The sequence below is a fragment of the Brachyhypopomus gauderio genome, chromosome 4, assembly GCF_052324685.1.
Source record: "Brachyhypopomus gauderio isolate BG-103 chromosome 4, BGAUD_0.2, whole genome shotgun sequence".
NCBI classification, from domain to species: domain Eukaryota; kingdom Metazoa; phylum Chordata; class Actinopteri; order Gymnotiformes; family Hypopomidae; genus Brachyhypopomus; species Brachyhypopomus gauderio.
The window spans coordinates 10199065-10214815 of NC_135214.1; the positions used below are offsets into that span (position 1 = coordinate 10199065).

The 15751-nt window shown below is 43.6% G+C and overlaps 3 protein-coding genes across 4 annotated transcripts; 1 reads left to right on the forward strand and 2 right to left on the reverse strand.

The window, feature by feature from the left end:
• Nucleotides 1-388: 388 nt before the first annotated feature.
• Nucleotides 389-3856, reverse strand: hce2l1 (high choriolytic enzyme 2-like 1). Its single transcript, XM_077001181.1, has 9 exons — nt 3792-3856; nt 3657-3708; nt 3485-3544; nt 3249-3401; nt 3036-3153; nt 2652-2830; nt 841-922; nt 635-759; nt 389-558 (listed from the first exon to the last, which is right to left on the reverse strand). Exons 1-9 carry the CDS (start codon nt 3849-3851, stop codon nt 545-547), a joined length of 843 nt encoding a protein of 280 aa, XP_076857296.1. The 5' UTR covers nt 3852-3856; the 3' UTR covers nt 389-544.
• Nucleotides 3857-4803: 947 nt separating this feature from the next.
• Nucleotides 4804-8007, reverse strand: hce2l2 (high choriolytic enzyme 2-like 2). Its single transcript, XM_077002123.1, has 8 exons — nt 7716-8007; nt 7565-7616; nt 7427-7489; nt 7183-7329; nt 6244-6361; nt 5838-6016; nt 5682-5763; nt 4804-5560 (listed from the first exon to the last, which is right to left on the reverse strand). Exons 1-8 carry the CDS (start codon nt 7779-7781, stop codon nt 5431-5433), a joined length of 837 nt encoding a protein of 278 aa, XP_076858238.1. The 5' UTR covers nt 7782-8007; the 3' UTR covers nt 4804-5430.
• Nucleotides 8008-9777: 1770 nt separating this feature from the next.
• ankzf1 (ankyrin repeat and zinc finger peptidyl tRNA hydrolase 1) lies at nt 9778-15683 on the forward strand. 2 transcript variants are annotated; one of them, XM_077002117.1, is made up of 17 exons: nt 9778-9889; nt 10181-10332; nt 10445-10560; nt 10830-10932; nt 11357-11532; nt 12242-12351; nt 12440-12593; nt 12735-12817; nt 12909-13048; nt 13132-13224; nt 13308-13475; nt 13574-13690; nt 13927-14188; nt 14273-14384; nt 14497-14685; nt 14779-14825; nt 15360-15683. In XM_077002117.1, exons 2-17 carry the CDS (start codon nt 10203-10205, stop codon nt 15481-15483), a joined length of 2124 nt encoding a protein of 707 aa, XP_076858232.1. In that variant the 5' UTR covers nt 9778-9889; nt 10181-10202; the 3' UTR covers nt 15484-15683. The 2 variants fall into 2 exon arrangements, with proteins under 2 accessions (XP_076858232.1, XP_076858233.1); XM_077002118.1 differs by having other exon boundaries at nt 9877-10016.
• The last annotated feature ends 68 nt before the right edge of the window (nt 15684-15751 follow it).

Here is a 15751-nt window from a genome sequence, read left to right on the forward strand (position 1 = left end):
ATATCATCACCCTATATTAGGGTATAATATAAAAATCTTATTTGGAGTCTACTGCCATCTTCTGATGAAATATAAAATACAGTGGTGAACAGAGGCTGCAGGCCGGTGAAAGTTTGAACGTTGCCCTATATCATCTAATAATCGTTATCACAATACTGGCCTTTACAACACTGATATTGCAGACTGGAATATGTAAATGAACCCTTTAGCAAAAAAATTATTTTGTGGTGTGGTCTATGTATTCTATCTGATCTAGTTAAAATTTGGTCAAAATGAAGTAAGTCAGCCTTTAACCATATTAAAACCATATTTATTGAAAGGAATGCCAGATGTTTGTCCATATGGTGATGCTGTGCTGTGTGATTTGTTACTTTGCAGATTAATTCAAATGGAGGCATGGTTTCTGCAGAGAGGCAGTCTAATGTGACTTTGCTTTGGAAAGTGGAACAGTCTTCATATTTCTTCCATTTTAAGTCAGAATGGTGTTGTCTGGTGATTTCACATTGCAGATGCAGTCCAGCATTTCTTAAACATTGACATTTGGTCACACAATACCCCCTAATGAAGAAGATGAAAAACACAGATTAATGCTAATGCATTTTGTCAAGTTACATTAGTAAACATTTTTACTTACCGCAGTTATAGAGAAGATTTATTTTGTGGATATCCAGTAGACTGGGTCCATCTCGTTGGCCAATGGGAATGTCAGGATCAGGTTTTGGGATGATTGTGGGTAACCCATCCTCTGAGAAAGCATACCTATATGAAGATCAGCATTCTGTAGATCCTTCTGAGATGAAGACACATCAGTATTATCATGAAAAGGTTTTTGCTGCTTACCTCCCATAGTGCATTACAGAGTCATAGTCATATATAGTGTTGAGGTTGTTTGTCTCATACTTCTTGAAGTTGTGCTTTTGACCTACAGATAGAACATTCAATATGTGAAGAAGGCCTTTATGTTTGGGGGAGCTACAGTTGTGATCAAATTTATTCAACCCCCACTGAAATAAAGTGTTTTGGCCAGTTTGACATTGATTTTGATCATTTCAGTCATCTTATTTACAATTATATCAAAGAGGCACTTATAAATTAGACAAACATAACATAATATTTATGATGGAATAACCACAAATGTCTTTACTGTGCTCACATCATTATCAGTTTTATTCAACCCCCTAGTGACATTATTTTTTAGTACTTAGTACAACATCCTTTTCCAGTTATGACAGCTTTCAAGCGTGAAGCATAGCTTGACACAAGTGTCTTGCAGCGACCTATGGGTATCTTAGCCCATTCTTCATGGGCAAAAGCCTCCAGTTCAGTCACATTCTTAGGCTTGCACACTGCAACTGCCTTCTTTAGGTCCCACCAGAGGTTCTCAATTGGATTTAAGTCTGGTGATTGCGATGGCCACTCTAGAATGTTCCAGCCTTTCATGTTCAACCATGCTCTAGTGGACTTGGATGTGTGCTTCGGATCATTGTCCTGTTGGAAGGTCCAACCTCTCCCAAGCCGCAGGTTTGTGACTGACTCCATCACATTTTCCTCCAAGATCTCCTGGTACTGAAGGGAATTCATGGTACCCTGCACACGTTGAAGCTTTCCTGTACCATTAGAAGCAAAACAGCCCCAAAGCATAATTGACCCCCCGCCATGCTTCACAGTAGGCAAGGTGTTCTTTTGTTCATAAGCCTGGTTCTTCCTTCTCCAAACATAGCGCTGGTCCATTGTCCCAAACAGTTCTAATTTAGTTTCATCTGACCACAGTACACTGTTCCAAAACCTTTGTGGCTTGTCCACATGACTTTTGGCATACTGCAGTCGACTTTTCTTGTTCTTTGGAGTCAGCAAGGGGGTGCGTCTGGGCGTTCTGGCATGGAGGTCTTCGTTATGCAGTGCGCGCCTTATTGTCTGAGCTGAAACTTCAGTGCCCACATCTGACAGGTCTTTTTTCAGTTCCTTAGCAGTCACGCGGGGATTTTTCTCCACATTACGCTTCAGGTAGCGCACAGCAGTCGCGGTCAGGATCTTCTTTCTGCCACGACCAGGTAACGTTTCCACTGTGCCCTTTAACTTGAACTTGCGAATGATACTTCCGATAGTGTCTCTTGGAATATTTAACAACTTCGCAATCTTTTTATATCCATTGCCATTCTTGTGAAGAGCAATAACCTCTTCTCTTGTCTTCTGGGACCATTCTCTTGCCTTCACCATGCTTGGAAACACACCAGTAGATGTCTAGAAGGAGCTGAGTATCACAGTCCTTTTAAATCTGCCTAATTGGTGCTTATCATGCTTGATTGCTGCTCGTTGACATCCACAGATGTTTTCAATACCTGATGGAAAACACTGGAATGAACCTCTGTTCTTAGGAGTGGTAGTCGTAAAGGGGTTGAATAATTGTGTCAATGAAGAAATCACAAAAAGGCCATTTAATACTTTATGACAAAAAAAATTGATGCTATCTTAGTTGCATTTAGTTCTTTAACAAGTCCTTGTAAGATTTCATTATGAACACAATTACAAATGTGCACTGAATTCCATAAAACCCTTCGCAGCATTGGGGGTTGAATAAATTTGATCACAACTGTAAAAGACCATTTAACATGCTATAGTTCTAAAAGAGTCCTTAAGGAATTGAAACCAACCTTCAATGATGTTTTCCCACAGTATTCTGACATAACGGTCACGGTCAGAACGAGACTGTTCATGCACAAAGCCCAGAGCATGCATGAGCTCGTGGGAGGCCACCCCGGACCACATGCACCCGGGAGACTGCAGGGACAGGGGCTGTCCTCCTCCCACCATGCCCAAAAAAGACCAGCATCTGCGGAGAGAGCATAACCACTGCATTAATTACTCAGTACAAACAGTACTAATGTTCCCCTAATCCAATCCTAACCCCTAACCCATAAACCTAACCCCTAATCCTAACCCTAACACCTACACCCAATTTCATATTAACATATTGGTGTAGAGAAATGTTTCAGAAATGAATTCTGTTTTTAGTGATGGTCAGTTATCAAACATACCCAAGTTTAGGTTGTATGTCTAGGAAGTTAGCTTGGTGTGTGCGTGGGACAAACTTCACACACGTCCCATCAGATATGTCCTGCATTCCCACCTCTATAGTGATTCTGTCCATGTTGTCTGTGGAAGGATTCACATAAGTGAGAAGACACCACAGATCCAAAGATTCCCAGCTGAACATGATGGTGCTGTGTGGAAGTGTCTGCGTCACCCACCATAAAGAGGAGAGATGGTATACGGCACATACACAAATCCATCCACTGATTTGGACCACAGGCAGCTCTGCCCAGGACAGGTGATGGCACTCCACACTCCCGAGCTGGCAATGTCCCCCTCCCGGAAGGAAAAGCCCCTAACCCCTGCCAGCACTGGAGGAATTCATTTCAGACATGTTTAAAAATCCAGCTAATTTGTTGTTCCTAACACTTGGTCACCTACACTACATACTTACTGCCATTCACTCTAAGGATCCTGTCCATGGGGTTCATATCGTCTGGGGACAGATACTCCTCTGTTGCAGAAAAATTATTAACATTATATAAATAGTGTATATAAATAAAATGTGTGATGTTCATCACCAAGCCCCTACCCACAACATCATATCATACACATCAGAGCTTTACCGGAGAACCTTCTCTTTGACCTTGTCTTCGTTTCATGCACTGCAGAGGAATTCTGTTAGAAAAAGAACCATGTCACATGTGTCCAAAAGATGTGAAGACAGGAGGGTCAAGGAGGCTTTGTCATGGCAACCTAACCTGCAGAGGGAGAGCCCAGGACTGCATCACCAAGCCCAAAACAACTCCTGTCCAGAGCATCCTGTCTGTGGGCTGATCTTCTCTCACATGTAGAGAGGCTGCTTGGGTTTTGCTCAGATGTATCAGCCCCTATATGCATGCTGAAAACACCGCCCCCAATATCTGCCTACGAGGGACACGCATGTAAAATTGTGTCACATCACTACATGATATTAGTGTAAATCCCTAATGTAAGGTTAACAGGTCCTACAACAGACATCAGTGCAAACCCCTCATGTAGGGTAATGTAGGGTAATGTAAGATAATGTTGGTTAATGTTGGGTAACAGGTCCTAAAACTATTACTTGTGTTCGTTGCATTCAGTGTTTCTGCTGTACATCAGCATGTTTCTGAAGGACAGTTTAGCTCCACTGTGTCTGCAGTCCTGACTAAGCAGAATGTTTTCCAACATAACTATGGGTTATGTCAGCACTCTCCTCCCCTCCCTTATGCCTGATCTTTGCCTACTAGCTGAACTCTCAACTTACTATCTCCTACACTCAACACACTCTCAGCTTACTGTCTCCTACACTTAACACACTGTGTTCATACTCTATCCCACCCTTAACACACTGTCAGTATACTCTCTCCTGTTCTTAACACACTGTGTTCATATTCTATCCCACCCTTAACATGCTGTCAGTATACTCTTCTATATTTAACATGCTGTCGGTATACTCTGTCCTACACACTGTCAGTATACTCTCTCCTGCCCTTAACACAAACTCTCTCACGTTCTCACAGTTTAGCTCACTTAATACTCTTGCCACTCCTAATACACTGATGACCCTCCCGTTTAGTCCAGTAGAGGTGAGTTCTGTGTGAGGAGACAGGGCAGCACTGCCATTACACCAGTCATCACGTGACTATGGGAAGATTTATGGCTCTATAGTGTTTCTACGTGGCTGTTTATACAAACTCTTTCTTTCTCTCATAGAAACCACAATATTACCTTTAAAACATTAAATATGAATCCATCTTTATTAAATGTTTAATGTATAAGTACACATTTATTCAATGTATTCAGTGTAACATGGTAAGATTAATGTGTAGCAGATAGAAATTACTTCAATTAGTACAGGTTACAGTTCATTACTTCAAAAACAGCATGCTGAACACTACAAAATATACACGTAGTGAATAACATGTTTAAAGTATAGATGTACATTATTTTACTACAGTTTAGAGCATAGATGTACATTATACTAAAGTACAAATGTACAAAGGTTTAGAGTATACATGTACATTATACTAAAGTACAAAAGTACAAAGGTTTAGAGTATACATGTACATTATATTACTACAGTTTAGAGTATAGATGTACATTATACTAGAGTACAAAATTACAAAGGTTTAGAGTATACATGTACATTATATTACTACAGTTTAGAGTATAGATGTACATTATACTAGAGTACAAAAGTACAAAGGTTTAGAGTATACATGTACAGTACATTATGTTCAGAGCGCCAACATTTAGAGTACAAATGTTCATTGGAGTACTAGAGAATAAATGTACATTATATTACAGTATTAAAGTTCAGAGTATAGATGTACATTAGTTGCATGATCCATTCATACAGAGGTCTCAGCTTCATTCCTAAGTGCACTTGTAGAGTTTATTAATTTTCATGATGTCCAGTTCACTGGGTCCAAACCTCTGGCCCATCCTAACGTTCCAGGAACGTTTCGGCAGCACTGTAGGCTCACCGTGCTGCGAGTAGGCAAACCTGCACACCAGCAACACAAGACTGGATCATCTGCACACACTCAGCATTACGTGGCCCCTTCCACCACCTCTATTCACAGTTATTAAACACACATGACACAGATCACTGTGAAATAACGTACTTTCCAAAGTGCATGACGGAGCCGTAGTCATAAGGGGTGTCCAGGTTGTTGGTTTTGAACTTCTCAAAGTTCCTCAAATGATCTACAAAACACAATCAGCCACTTAGTGCCGAGCTTCAAACCCACAACCTTCAGCAGTGTAGCGAGCCTTTTTACCCCTCGAGATGTTTGGCCACATGATGGTGACGTATTTGTCCCTGTCAGCACGCGACTGCTCGTGCACCAAGCCCAGAGCATGCAGCAGCTGGTGGGACACCACTCCAGAGCCCATGCAGTGTGGGCTGTGCAGGGAGAGGATCTGCCTCCCACCACCTGCTCCCAGGTATGACCAGCACCTGCACCACAGTACACGCACCTGACTGCCTCAGCATTCTAAACATGACTCATTCATTAGACATTAGATGATTTTATATTAAAAAGGATAGAGAGTTGTTTTTAAACAAAATCAATCTAGAGGTGGATTCCATTTTTTTAACAGGAACTACAGATAGCACGTATCTTTTCTCAGAAATGCAATTTTGTATAATGTTTGTATAAATCATATACATGAGAGCCATCTCACCCTGATTTGGGCTGGATATCCAGGTAGTCTCGCTGGTGTGTCCTAGGCACAAAGCGCACACATGTGCCCCTCTCGATCAGCTCCATAGCTCTCCTAACCCTCCTGCCATCCACGTCACCTGGATACACAGCAGATGATTCACACTGCTGCTGAGAGATCTGGAGTAGGTTACGTGTGAAACTGCACTCACATCACTGCAGATTCATCCACACTGTAAACACTTAACGCTGAGTGATTATTGCATTACATTTATAGCATCTGGCAGACACTCAAAAGCAGAGTGACATGTTCATCAGTGTGGGAGTATGTGTGTGTTCCCTGGGAGTAAAACCCATAAGCTCAGTGTTGCTAGGGTTAGGGTCAGGGTTAGGGTCCAAACCCATAAGCTCAGTGTTGCTAGTTCCTGAGCTCAAACAGGAGAGCTACGGGAGCTCATCTCTACAGTTGTATTACATAACATATACAGAAATGGTCGTTATCTTTAAACTAGTTACTTAATTATGCAGAAATTACCTTTATCTTTAAACAAGTTATTTAAATATGCAGAAATGGCCTTTATCTTTAAACATTCTAAAAAGTTATTTAGGGAAGGTTTTGCTGAAAACATTGTTGAGAACAAGACAAGTTAACACCAGTCAGCAAACTTAGGAGGGCACAGCATTGACCAATAATTATGGACAGCAATGTAGGGTTAGGGTCAGGGTCAGGGTTAGTGCTGATATATCTTTTATTGTTCAACATGGACAGATTTGACAAACACAACCATAAAATCTTCCAGGAACCTCATCCTTTCAGGCCGAGCATTGATTTTTTTTCCAGTAAATGTGCATTACTGATCATAAAAGCAATTTAAGGGGCACATGAATTTCTGCAACACCCAGTCTGTATTCTCACCCCCAGCACTTCTCAAAGCAAAGTTACATCTATATGACTACTCACTGTATTTAGGGGAGAGCGTGTGTGCTACATACACATGCCCATCCACAGACTTGGACCACAAACAGCTCCTGGCAAAACAGCCCTTCTGACTCCTGGAAACAGCGATATCTCCCTCTCTCAGACTGACCCCATCGTCCACATGAACATCTACAAGAGGAGAAAGAGATGTGGACGTTATGGTATGGTACGGTCCAGAAAGGAGATAATGATCGATACTAAGATGAATGTGATCTTTTTCATGTACCTCGACTACCATTGAGCTCGATAATCATGTCCATTGCAGTTCTTTCGTGTTGTTGCCGGTGATCTGCAGAGAGACAGCATAATTTAGGCGTCTAAAGAAAATGATACAAATTCATTAACCCAAGCAGCGTCACTTTACCTGAGTAAGTTCTTCTGTGCCTTGTTGTTCCCAGATATAATTCAACAGAATTCTACAAACATTGAAAACAAATCAATGGCCCAAATGTGGCATAACACACTACTTGGTAATACCGATAATACTGTAAGTTAAATCATATTAAGCTGTTTACCTGAACAGGCGACGTTTTAATGCTCTGGAGCACACCGCACAGGAAGAGCACAGCCGCGTGCCTCATCGTGAATCACGCAGATCTTCTCCGCGCGTCTCTTGGAGTTCATCACCACGTTGTGAAACCCTCCCCGCCCACTAGTGGTCAACCTACATATTAAGCTCTCCATGAAATCGGTAATAACCAGCTTTTATTACTGAGAGCAATTGCGAGAGCATCGACGATTGTACTTCCATAAACAAAAACCAAGTCCATGCAAAACATCTGAACCTCTCGCGTGACGGGTTCCTCTGCACTTGCGAGTGACGCGCTCTCCTGAAGGCGCTCGAGCTCGGACTTCAAGCGCATTTAACGTTTTTCGTGTCGATTTCTTTCTTGACATGTTCAAATTTTATTTTAAAATATTTACTCATTTATTTATATGAAGATGTTGGTGTCTAATTGCTACAAAGGTTTATATAGGTAAATTATTTCGTTTTTATTTGGTATAACGCCTGATACAACGACGGATACAACACTAAAAGTTATATTTGTGTTGAAAATAATCCTGAAATGGACTCGCAGTTTTTCCCTTCAAGCAACAGATATTAAGTATAGCCTACAGCTTTTAAAGGTTTAACTTGAAGAGAATGGCTTGTCGTTATCATGTGAAAGGCATTACGGGGGTAATGTTCGATATAACAAAACGGCAAACGGTCTCTTCATTGAACTTAAATATTTGAATCTTTGCATAAGGATTTGTTGAAACAGCATAAGGACATAAATTCAAAACTTTTGAATTCCATAGTGTAAAGGACAAAGAGGAGGAGGTGAACGTAGACATAGACAAAAGACAAAACATACACATAGACAAAAAGTAAACTCAACACATTGTCCTCTTAAATATGTATAAATAAGGCAAACGTACTTCACCATAAGAACCCTTTATTTAGCACTGGCTAGTAATAACTTTTAATTTTCGTCAGTAAGAATAATTGTCTGTTTTTTACGTAATGGATTTACAGGGTTGCAGACATGTGCAAATCACATTATTTGTATACTACATCTTACAGTATATAGTGTCACCAAGTAGTCCATAAACCATGAGGCCGTGTGCAGATGTGACCTATGTGGTGACTCTTACAGGAGGAACTGGACCACATAATGATGCAGGTGGACGAGCGGCTGTGTGACACATCAAATTAAATCAAATCAAATCAAATATATTTGATGAACTGCAATCAAATATATTTGATGAACACATGAACTGGACTCCATGAAACAGGGAAAATGAAGACTGGTCCAGCAGATTAAAGAGCTGAGTGATGTTGCTTGGTACGGATGCGACACCACCTGCTTACCCAACTGACCTAGGAGTTAGTATAGCATGTTCTTACTGGCAAGATATGATTGTCAACAGTGTAAATCAGTGCTGATCTTTGCATATTTACTGGCTGTAATATGTGGCTCAGAAGCATGTGATGAGTAGTTTAATCACATCTGAGTTCATCCTATTTACTGAAGATATTAATTTTCTACCTATGACGTATGAGCCGGTTTCCCAGACCCAGGTTAATTAAACCTCATGCTGGACTAATCTCAGGTTCTGCTGGTGATTCAGCACTGGGCCTGTCTCTTAGAGCAGAGTGGGCTCTTACAGGACAACAGCGAGTGACGCGTCTTTGAGTGACATGCGGCGAGAGGAGGCCCCCTGCTGGACGAACAGGAGAATGACCTGACACATGAAATAACATTACAGTATTATTTACAGCCTACAGAAAATCTATAGTTTAACATGCATTTCTGATCATTCTGATTCGCTGAAGTACATGGAAACTAATGAAGACTCCTCTGGTCAACGTGTGACTCCAGTAAAGACGAGGAGAAAAAGAGTAGAGTGGAAATACAAAACCCTTTAATAACAGTCTGTGTTCCTTTGGACAAAGTGATATCTTGTGCTGTAAGACACGCCCTAACCAAGATTTTTGAGTCTTAGCGTAGTAAAAAGCACTATAATAGTTGCTTGTGTAGTTCCTCCACAATCTTCGTTTTTTAATTTCATTAACACCAGGTGGCAGTACATCTCCACACTCTTGTCTGCTAACCAGTTTTGATTTAGAGAAGAAGAACTTCTGCCCCGGTAGTTGTTGGGTTTCTGCACCTGTACATGTGTCCTGGCCGGCTCGTAGTGACGGGTATATAACGATAAACTGTGTTTGTTTATGACTGTGAAACCAAACGTGACCTGCTGACGGTAGTCCGGTACCAGTACCGGCGCCCACGGCTGAAGTGCAGTGAGACATTATTCTGGTGTCGGGGCAGGTTCGCGCTGTCATATAGAAATACGCGCTGTCATATAGAAATAGCTGTAACGAAACGGAGAAACTAAAGTTAACACACCAACTATAAACTATAGAGTTGATGTAAAGCATGTTTGGTGCTGCGCTCCTCTCCGTCCTCTCTGACTCCTGCTGGTTTCCTTCTAGTGGAGCTCTGAGCGGCTTCGTGATGGTGGACCACCGCTCTCTGTTCGAGGTGGCAGCAGACCTGAAGCTCACCGATGGACTCAAAGAGATTTCAAGCCTGCCACGCTGTGGGGAGACCTGGCAGCCCACCCCAGACCCCTCCGTGGTGGAAGGTGCGTGTTTTCTTCTGTTTCCATGATTTCTTCATAATGGAGCCCATGTTCACCTTAAACACGCATAGCCATCACATCATATGTTGCATTTGAGGAAATGTTTGACGTGTAGGATTTCCTGGTGAGATGAGTTCCTGCCGCAGAGATAAGGATGTTGCATGCCTGGACACAGCACATGTGACCGCTTGCTCTGCGTGCCAGTGTGCATTAACAAGTCGAGAAGAGCAGGTATCCTCCAGGAAACCCACACACCTTTCTGTGATGCCACTCATCTTTCCCAGGATCTGGGATCTCTGGGCAATACCTGAACGATTTGCTTTCAATGGTGGTTAGTTTACTCGTGGAACTTTGTATTCTGAAACTAAGAGCTTCACTCTCTAAATCGGCAATAATATTGGTAGCTGATTGTGGAGGAAAGTCTGCGTGAGTTCCTTAGTGAAAGTTTGATGTCTTCCCTTCAGTTTAAGTGCGTGTGTGTGCACACTCGTTGTTCACAGATGGAGCATTACAAACTGGACTGGCACCGTTTCAACCTGAAACAGCGTCTGGCTGGACGATCACCATTCACTGTGGAGGAGTTTGAGAAAAAGACAGGAGCAGGTATGGCACTTTCTTCTTTCAGCCATTTCTCACCAAGCCGAGGGTTAGGGTTACAGAGGGATGGGGTAAAGTAACCCAACCCTAACCCAACATTAACCTAACCCAACATTAACCTAACCCAACCCTAACCCAACATTAACCTAACCCAACCCTAACCCATTCCAAGCCTAACCCAAGTCATTGTTATGGTCGCACATCAGCCTTGTTCATCATCAGTGAGATGGTTCTCACTCCATGAGCGTGGGAGGTCGACCACACCACTGCAGGTCTGCCTTAGACGTCCTGACACGCACCACTGCAGGTCTGCCTTGGGCGTCCTGACGCGCACCACTGCAGGTCTACAATTTCCAGCAGTGGTGATTCAGCAGGTTGTCTGTGAAGCTCTGCTGATCTTTCCTGGTGTTTTGTTTTTGCCTGTAAACAGGTGACCTGTCCAGTATTTCAGCTTCGGACTCGGAGGATGATGAATCGCCCGGTCCTGAAGGTGATGATCTGACCCGTGAGGGGTCAGATAGCAGCCGCTTGTCCATCAAGGTGGTGTTACAGAACTCTGAGGGACAGTACATGTGTCTGTTCCGCTGTGCAGTACAGAACACCAAAGTAAGTCAGCATGTCAGCAGTCATCATGCACACTGTGTGTGTTTGTGTGTGTGTACGTGTACAGTGAAGCACGACATTAATAATTTTGACTTAGTTACTTCTATTCAAAAATTTTTATTTTTTTTTACCACAAATGACACAGGCCCCTCCCAGAAGATAATAAGATGATGTGCAAGTGTACATGTGATTGGTTGAGTACTTACTGCCTTTTGTAGCTGCAGTGTAGAGCAACCAAACACTAATCAAATCAAATATATTTGTATAGCGCTTCTAGATTCCAGATTCCAGATTTGATTCCAGAGAGACGCTAGAATGGCAAACACAGGCCAATATGAGAAGCTGTCCTCAAATATTCTGGAAATAAGGTCAACAAAAAGAGGATGTGCTGTTTAGTCATAAATGTGATTTTAATACAGCAGAGGCTGCTCACTCTAACTCTGTCATAATACTCTTTGTTTATGAAGATCACTGAGTCTCTTTAACACTGAATTATTGGTCCTACAGTGGGATTAGCTACAAACTAACAGCAAGAGACATTCGTGAGTCTGGATTAGTCATGCAAAACTGTAAAGATTAAAGACTGATATGTCTAAAATTGTCTAAAGACTGATATGAATCAAAAGAAACCTGAAATGATGCTTTGGGATCATTAGCGTTCATTTACACTTGGGGTATATGGACTGTGATGTCATGTGTGATCTTCCTTCAGGTTGAAGGTGATGAGAATGTGGTTGATTCTCTGCTGAAAGTCTCAGATAAGACGGTTTGGGTGATCCTGATGACAGGAGGAGGTCATTTTGCTGGAGCCGTATTTCAAGGGTCAGTGGAGGAGAGCCATTCTGAGAACACCTGTGGACTAGATGTTCCAGCTCAGATGTGCTCCTAATGAAGTTGTTCTGTGTTCCAGCAAAGAGATCTTACAGCATAAGACATTCCACCGGTACACGGTGCGGGCAAAGCGAGGTACAGCACAGGGACTCAGGGATGCCCAGAACCGTGGACACACCCCCAAATCAGCAGGCTCCACCCTCAGGCGCCACAATGAGGCTGCACTGATCAAGGTGCTCCGCCCCAGTGTTGAACCAGTGTTCTTTTATTGTCTTCAACATTCTTTTTCATGAATACATAAGCAGGCTTCAGCAGGTCTGTATGTGGTATTTTATACACCTTTATTTTAACGATTGATGTTTGTATGTGAGCAGGATATTCAAGATCTTCTGAAGAACTGGACTAACTACCTGAAGTCGGCCAGCACGATCTTCCTGCGAGCCCCAAAGGCTGCGAGGTGTGTGCTTTTCTGGAGGTCTGTGGTTTTTGTTTAGGTCTGTGTTTTCTGCATGTCTGTGTTTTCTGGAGGTCTGTGTTTTTTTGTATAGGTCTGTGTTTTTTGGAGGTCGAGAAGCCCCACTGGAGAAGAATGACACCAGAGTCTGCTCACTCCCTCTGGCCACACGCAGATCCACTTTCAGGGAAATAAAGCGTGTCCATGATGTCCTGTCGACCGTTCACATATATGGTAAACATGTTTGTGAATAATAATCCCAATAGAAACAGTAAAAATAATAATGAGTAATGATAACACCTTTTCTGTAATCACAGATAAAAATGTGGACATCTCTAGCATCCTCAGTCCATCAAAGAGAAGTTGGCAACGGAAGCTGCCAAATACCGTCCCTCAGACACACGCAGCAGGTGAGTCTCTCAGTGCAGCTTCACACGGCCACGCTGCTGCTGAGGTGCCGAGGGCTGTGGATGATCTGTGTGGTGTGTGTCAGTGATCTCACAGGTAGATGAAGATGATGAGCAGAGCTCGGAAGATGAAGGCTCTGTACAGCTGGAGATGCTGCAGGTCACGTTAAGTACTCTGGACTTGAGAGAGCATGAGGTGAAACCAAGCAAGAAGAAACGCAGGAAAAGGAAGTGCATCGAAACGGAGAGAGCGTGTGAGCTGAACTTTCACTCTGCCAGGACTTGTTTTGATTGTCTGGAAACCTGGAGTTTCTATTGCAGTGACGGATGTTTACTCTGTGTGTGTGGACAGACTCAGGCAGCAAGAGTCCTGCAGCCATGAAGCAGCATGTGGAGCATGTTGTACGTGCCAGACAGCCGGAGACTCTTGAGGAGACGCCAGACCCGAGACAAGCCAAGAATGAGCAAGGTACAGAGAACCACTGTCAATCTGCTGAAGGAAAGATGGGTCCCTGAGGGCGTCCCTGATGGGGACGCAAAGGGTCTCTCTGAGGGCACAGTGTTTCAATGTTTCTTTCTTAAAACTACATTTTAAACATGAAAGTGTTTGTTGTTTTGAGTGTTTGTTGTTTTGAGTGTTTGGAGTATTTGTCGGGATTGTTATTTTGTCTTTCCGTTGGAGGACTAACGTTTTTGCCTGCACAGATGTGGTCTGTGAACAGTGGGAGACCAGTCTGAGGGACGCGCTCTACACCGCCTGCAAAACGGGAGACACGGAGACGCTACACACTCTCCTGTGTGTGGCAGAGCCGCAGGGGGAGGGGCAAGAGGAGGGGCGGAGGGCGCTCCAGCTTCTCAACACGCCCATCGACTCGACCGGCTTCACGCTGCTGCACGTGGCTTCTGCCACAGCACAGAAGGCCGTCGTCACGCTACTGCTCGATGCAGGGAGTGACCCAGCCTGCAGGTGCCCCCTTGTGGCCACAGATACACAGTGCTTTCACAACATGCATTTGAGTGGAACACTACACCTGGGGTTTTTTTTGCACAGGGACAGGAAGGGGCGGACGCCGTATGCTGTCTCGCCAGACAAGAACACCAGGAACACATTCAGGAAGTACATGGCCGAGCATCCCGACAAGTATGACTACACGAAGGCCCAGGTACAAAAGGCTAACCCCGCCCGTGCTGCGGGACGTCGTGCTGCGGGATTGTGTCCTGTACTCTACAGCAGTAAGAGTAGTGGAGTATGAGCTGTGTTCCTGTGTGCTGAAGGTTCCAGGCCCTCTGACTGCTGAAGTGGAGAGTAAGAAGGCTGAGAAGAAGAAGGCCCAGACGGCTGCGAGAAGGCAGCGTGAGCGAGAACAGAAGCAGGAGCGGCGGAGACAGGAGGAGGAGCGGCGGAGACAGGAGCAGGAGCAGCAGGACAGGAGCAGATTTGTGGAGCTGAGTGATGCAGAGAAGGTACCACTGACCCTAAACACTGCCAGCATTCACCGTCAACATCCTGTTGTGCTGTGCTGGTGTGTCTGTGCTGAGACTGTGTTGTTGTCATAGAGGGAGCTGACGCTACAGTCAACAGGAGCTTCATTCAGCAACACCAGGTACCTGCACTCATAAATAGTCACACTCACACCAGCATCTTATAAACACACTCACATCTGTTAAACACACTCACACTCACATCTGTTAAACACACTCACACACACCAGCATCTCTTAAACACACACACACACACACTCACACCAGCATCTCTTAAACACACTCACACACTCACACCAGCATCTCTTAAACACACTCACACACACTAGCATCTCTTAAACACTCACACAAACTAGCATCTCTTAAACACTCACACAAACTAGCATCTCATCAACACTCACACACGCTCACACCAGCATCTCATCAACACTCACACCAGCATCTCATAAACACACACACCACTATCTCATAAACTCACTTTCACACACACACACACACATCCTCCTTCCTGTTGCTAAAGTGACAGTTACTGCTATTTCAGTGGAGTCATCACTCAAGACCAAAATACCACAATACAATAAAATACCCTGATATTGTGTTGCCTGTATGGGAAATTGATGCGTGTGTGTGTGTGTGTGTGTGTGTGTGTGTGTTAGACGATGCTGGCAGTGTGGAGAGTCCTTGCTGGGGAAGGTGCCCTTTCAGTATCTGGACTTCTCTTTCTGCACGACGCGCTGCGTGCAGACACACCGCAAGGCCAACGCTGCTCCCACACCGTGACAGAGGAGGGTGTGGTCGGGTGGAGCAGATCTTGGTCCACATGAGGAATGACCTCCATCACACATGGAGCTTGTGCTTGTACATGCATGTCTGGAGTGAATCAAGTGTAGTGATGGTGCTACACAAGAACACACACTGAAGAAAAGATGGAGTCCAAGGAAACACTAGAAATGAACCATAAATAAAGTAATTGAAGCACACTGCTGCACTGTATTGTTCTATTCTTTTTCCATATCAGACCTGCTGAACTGTAATTATACCTTAGTGT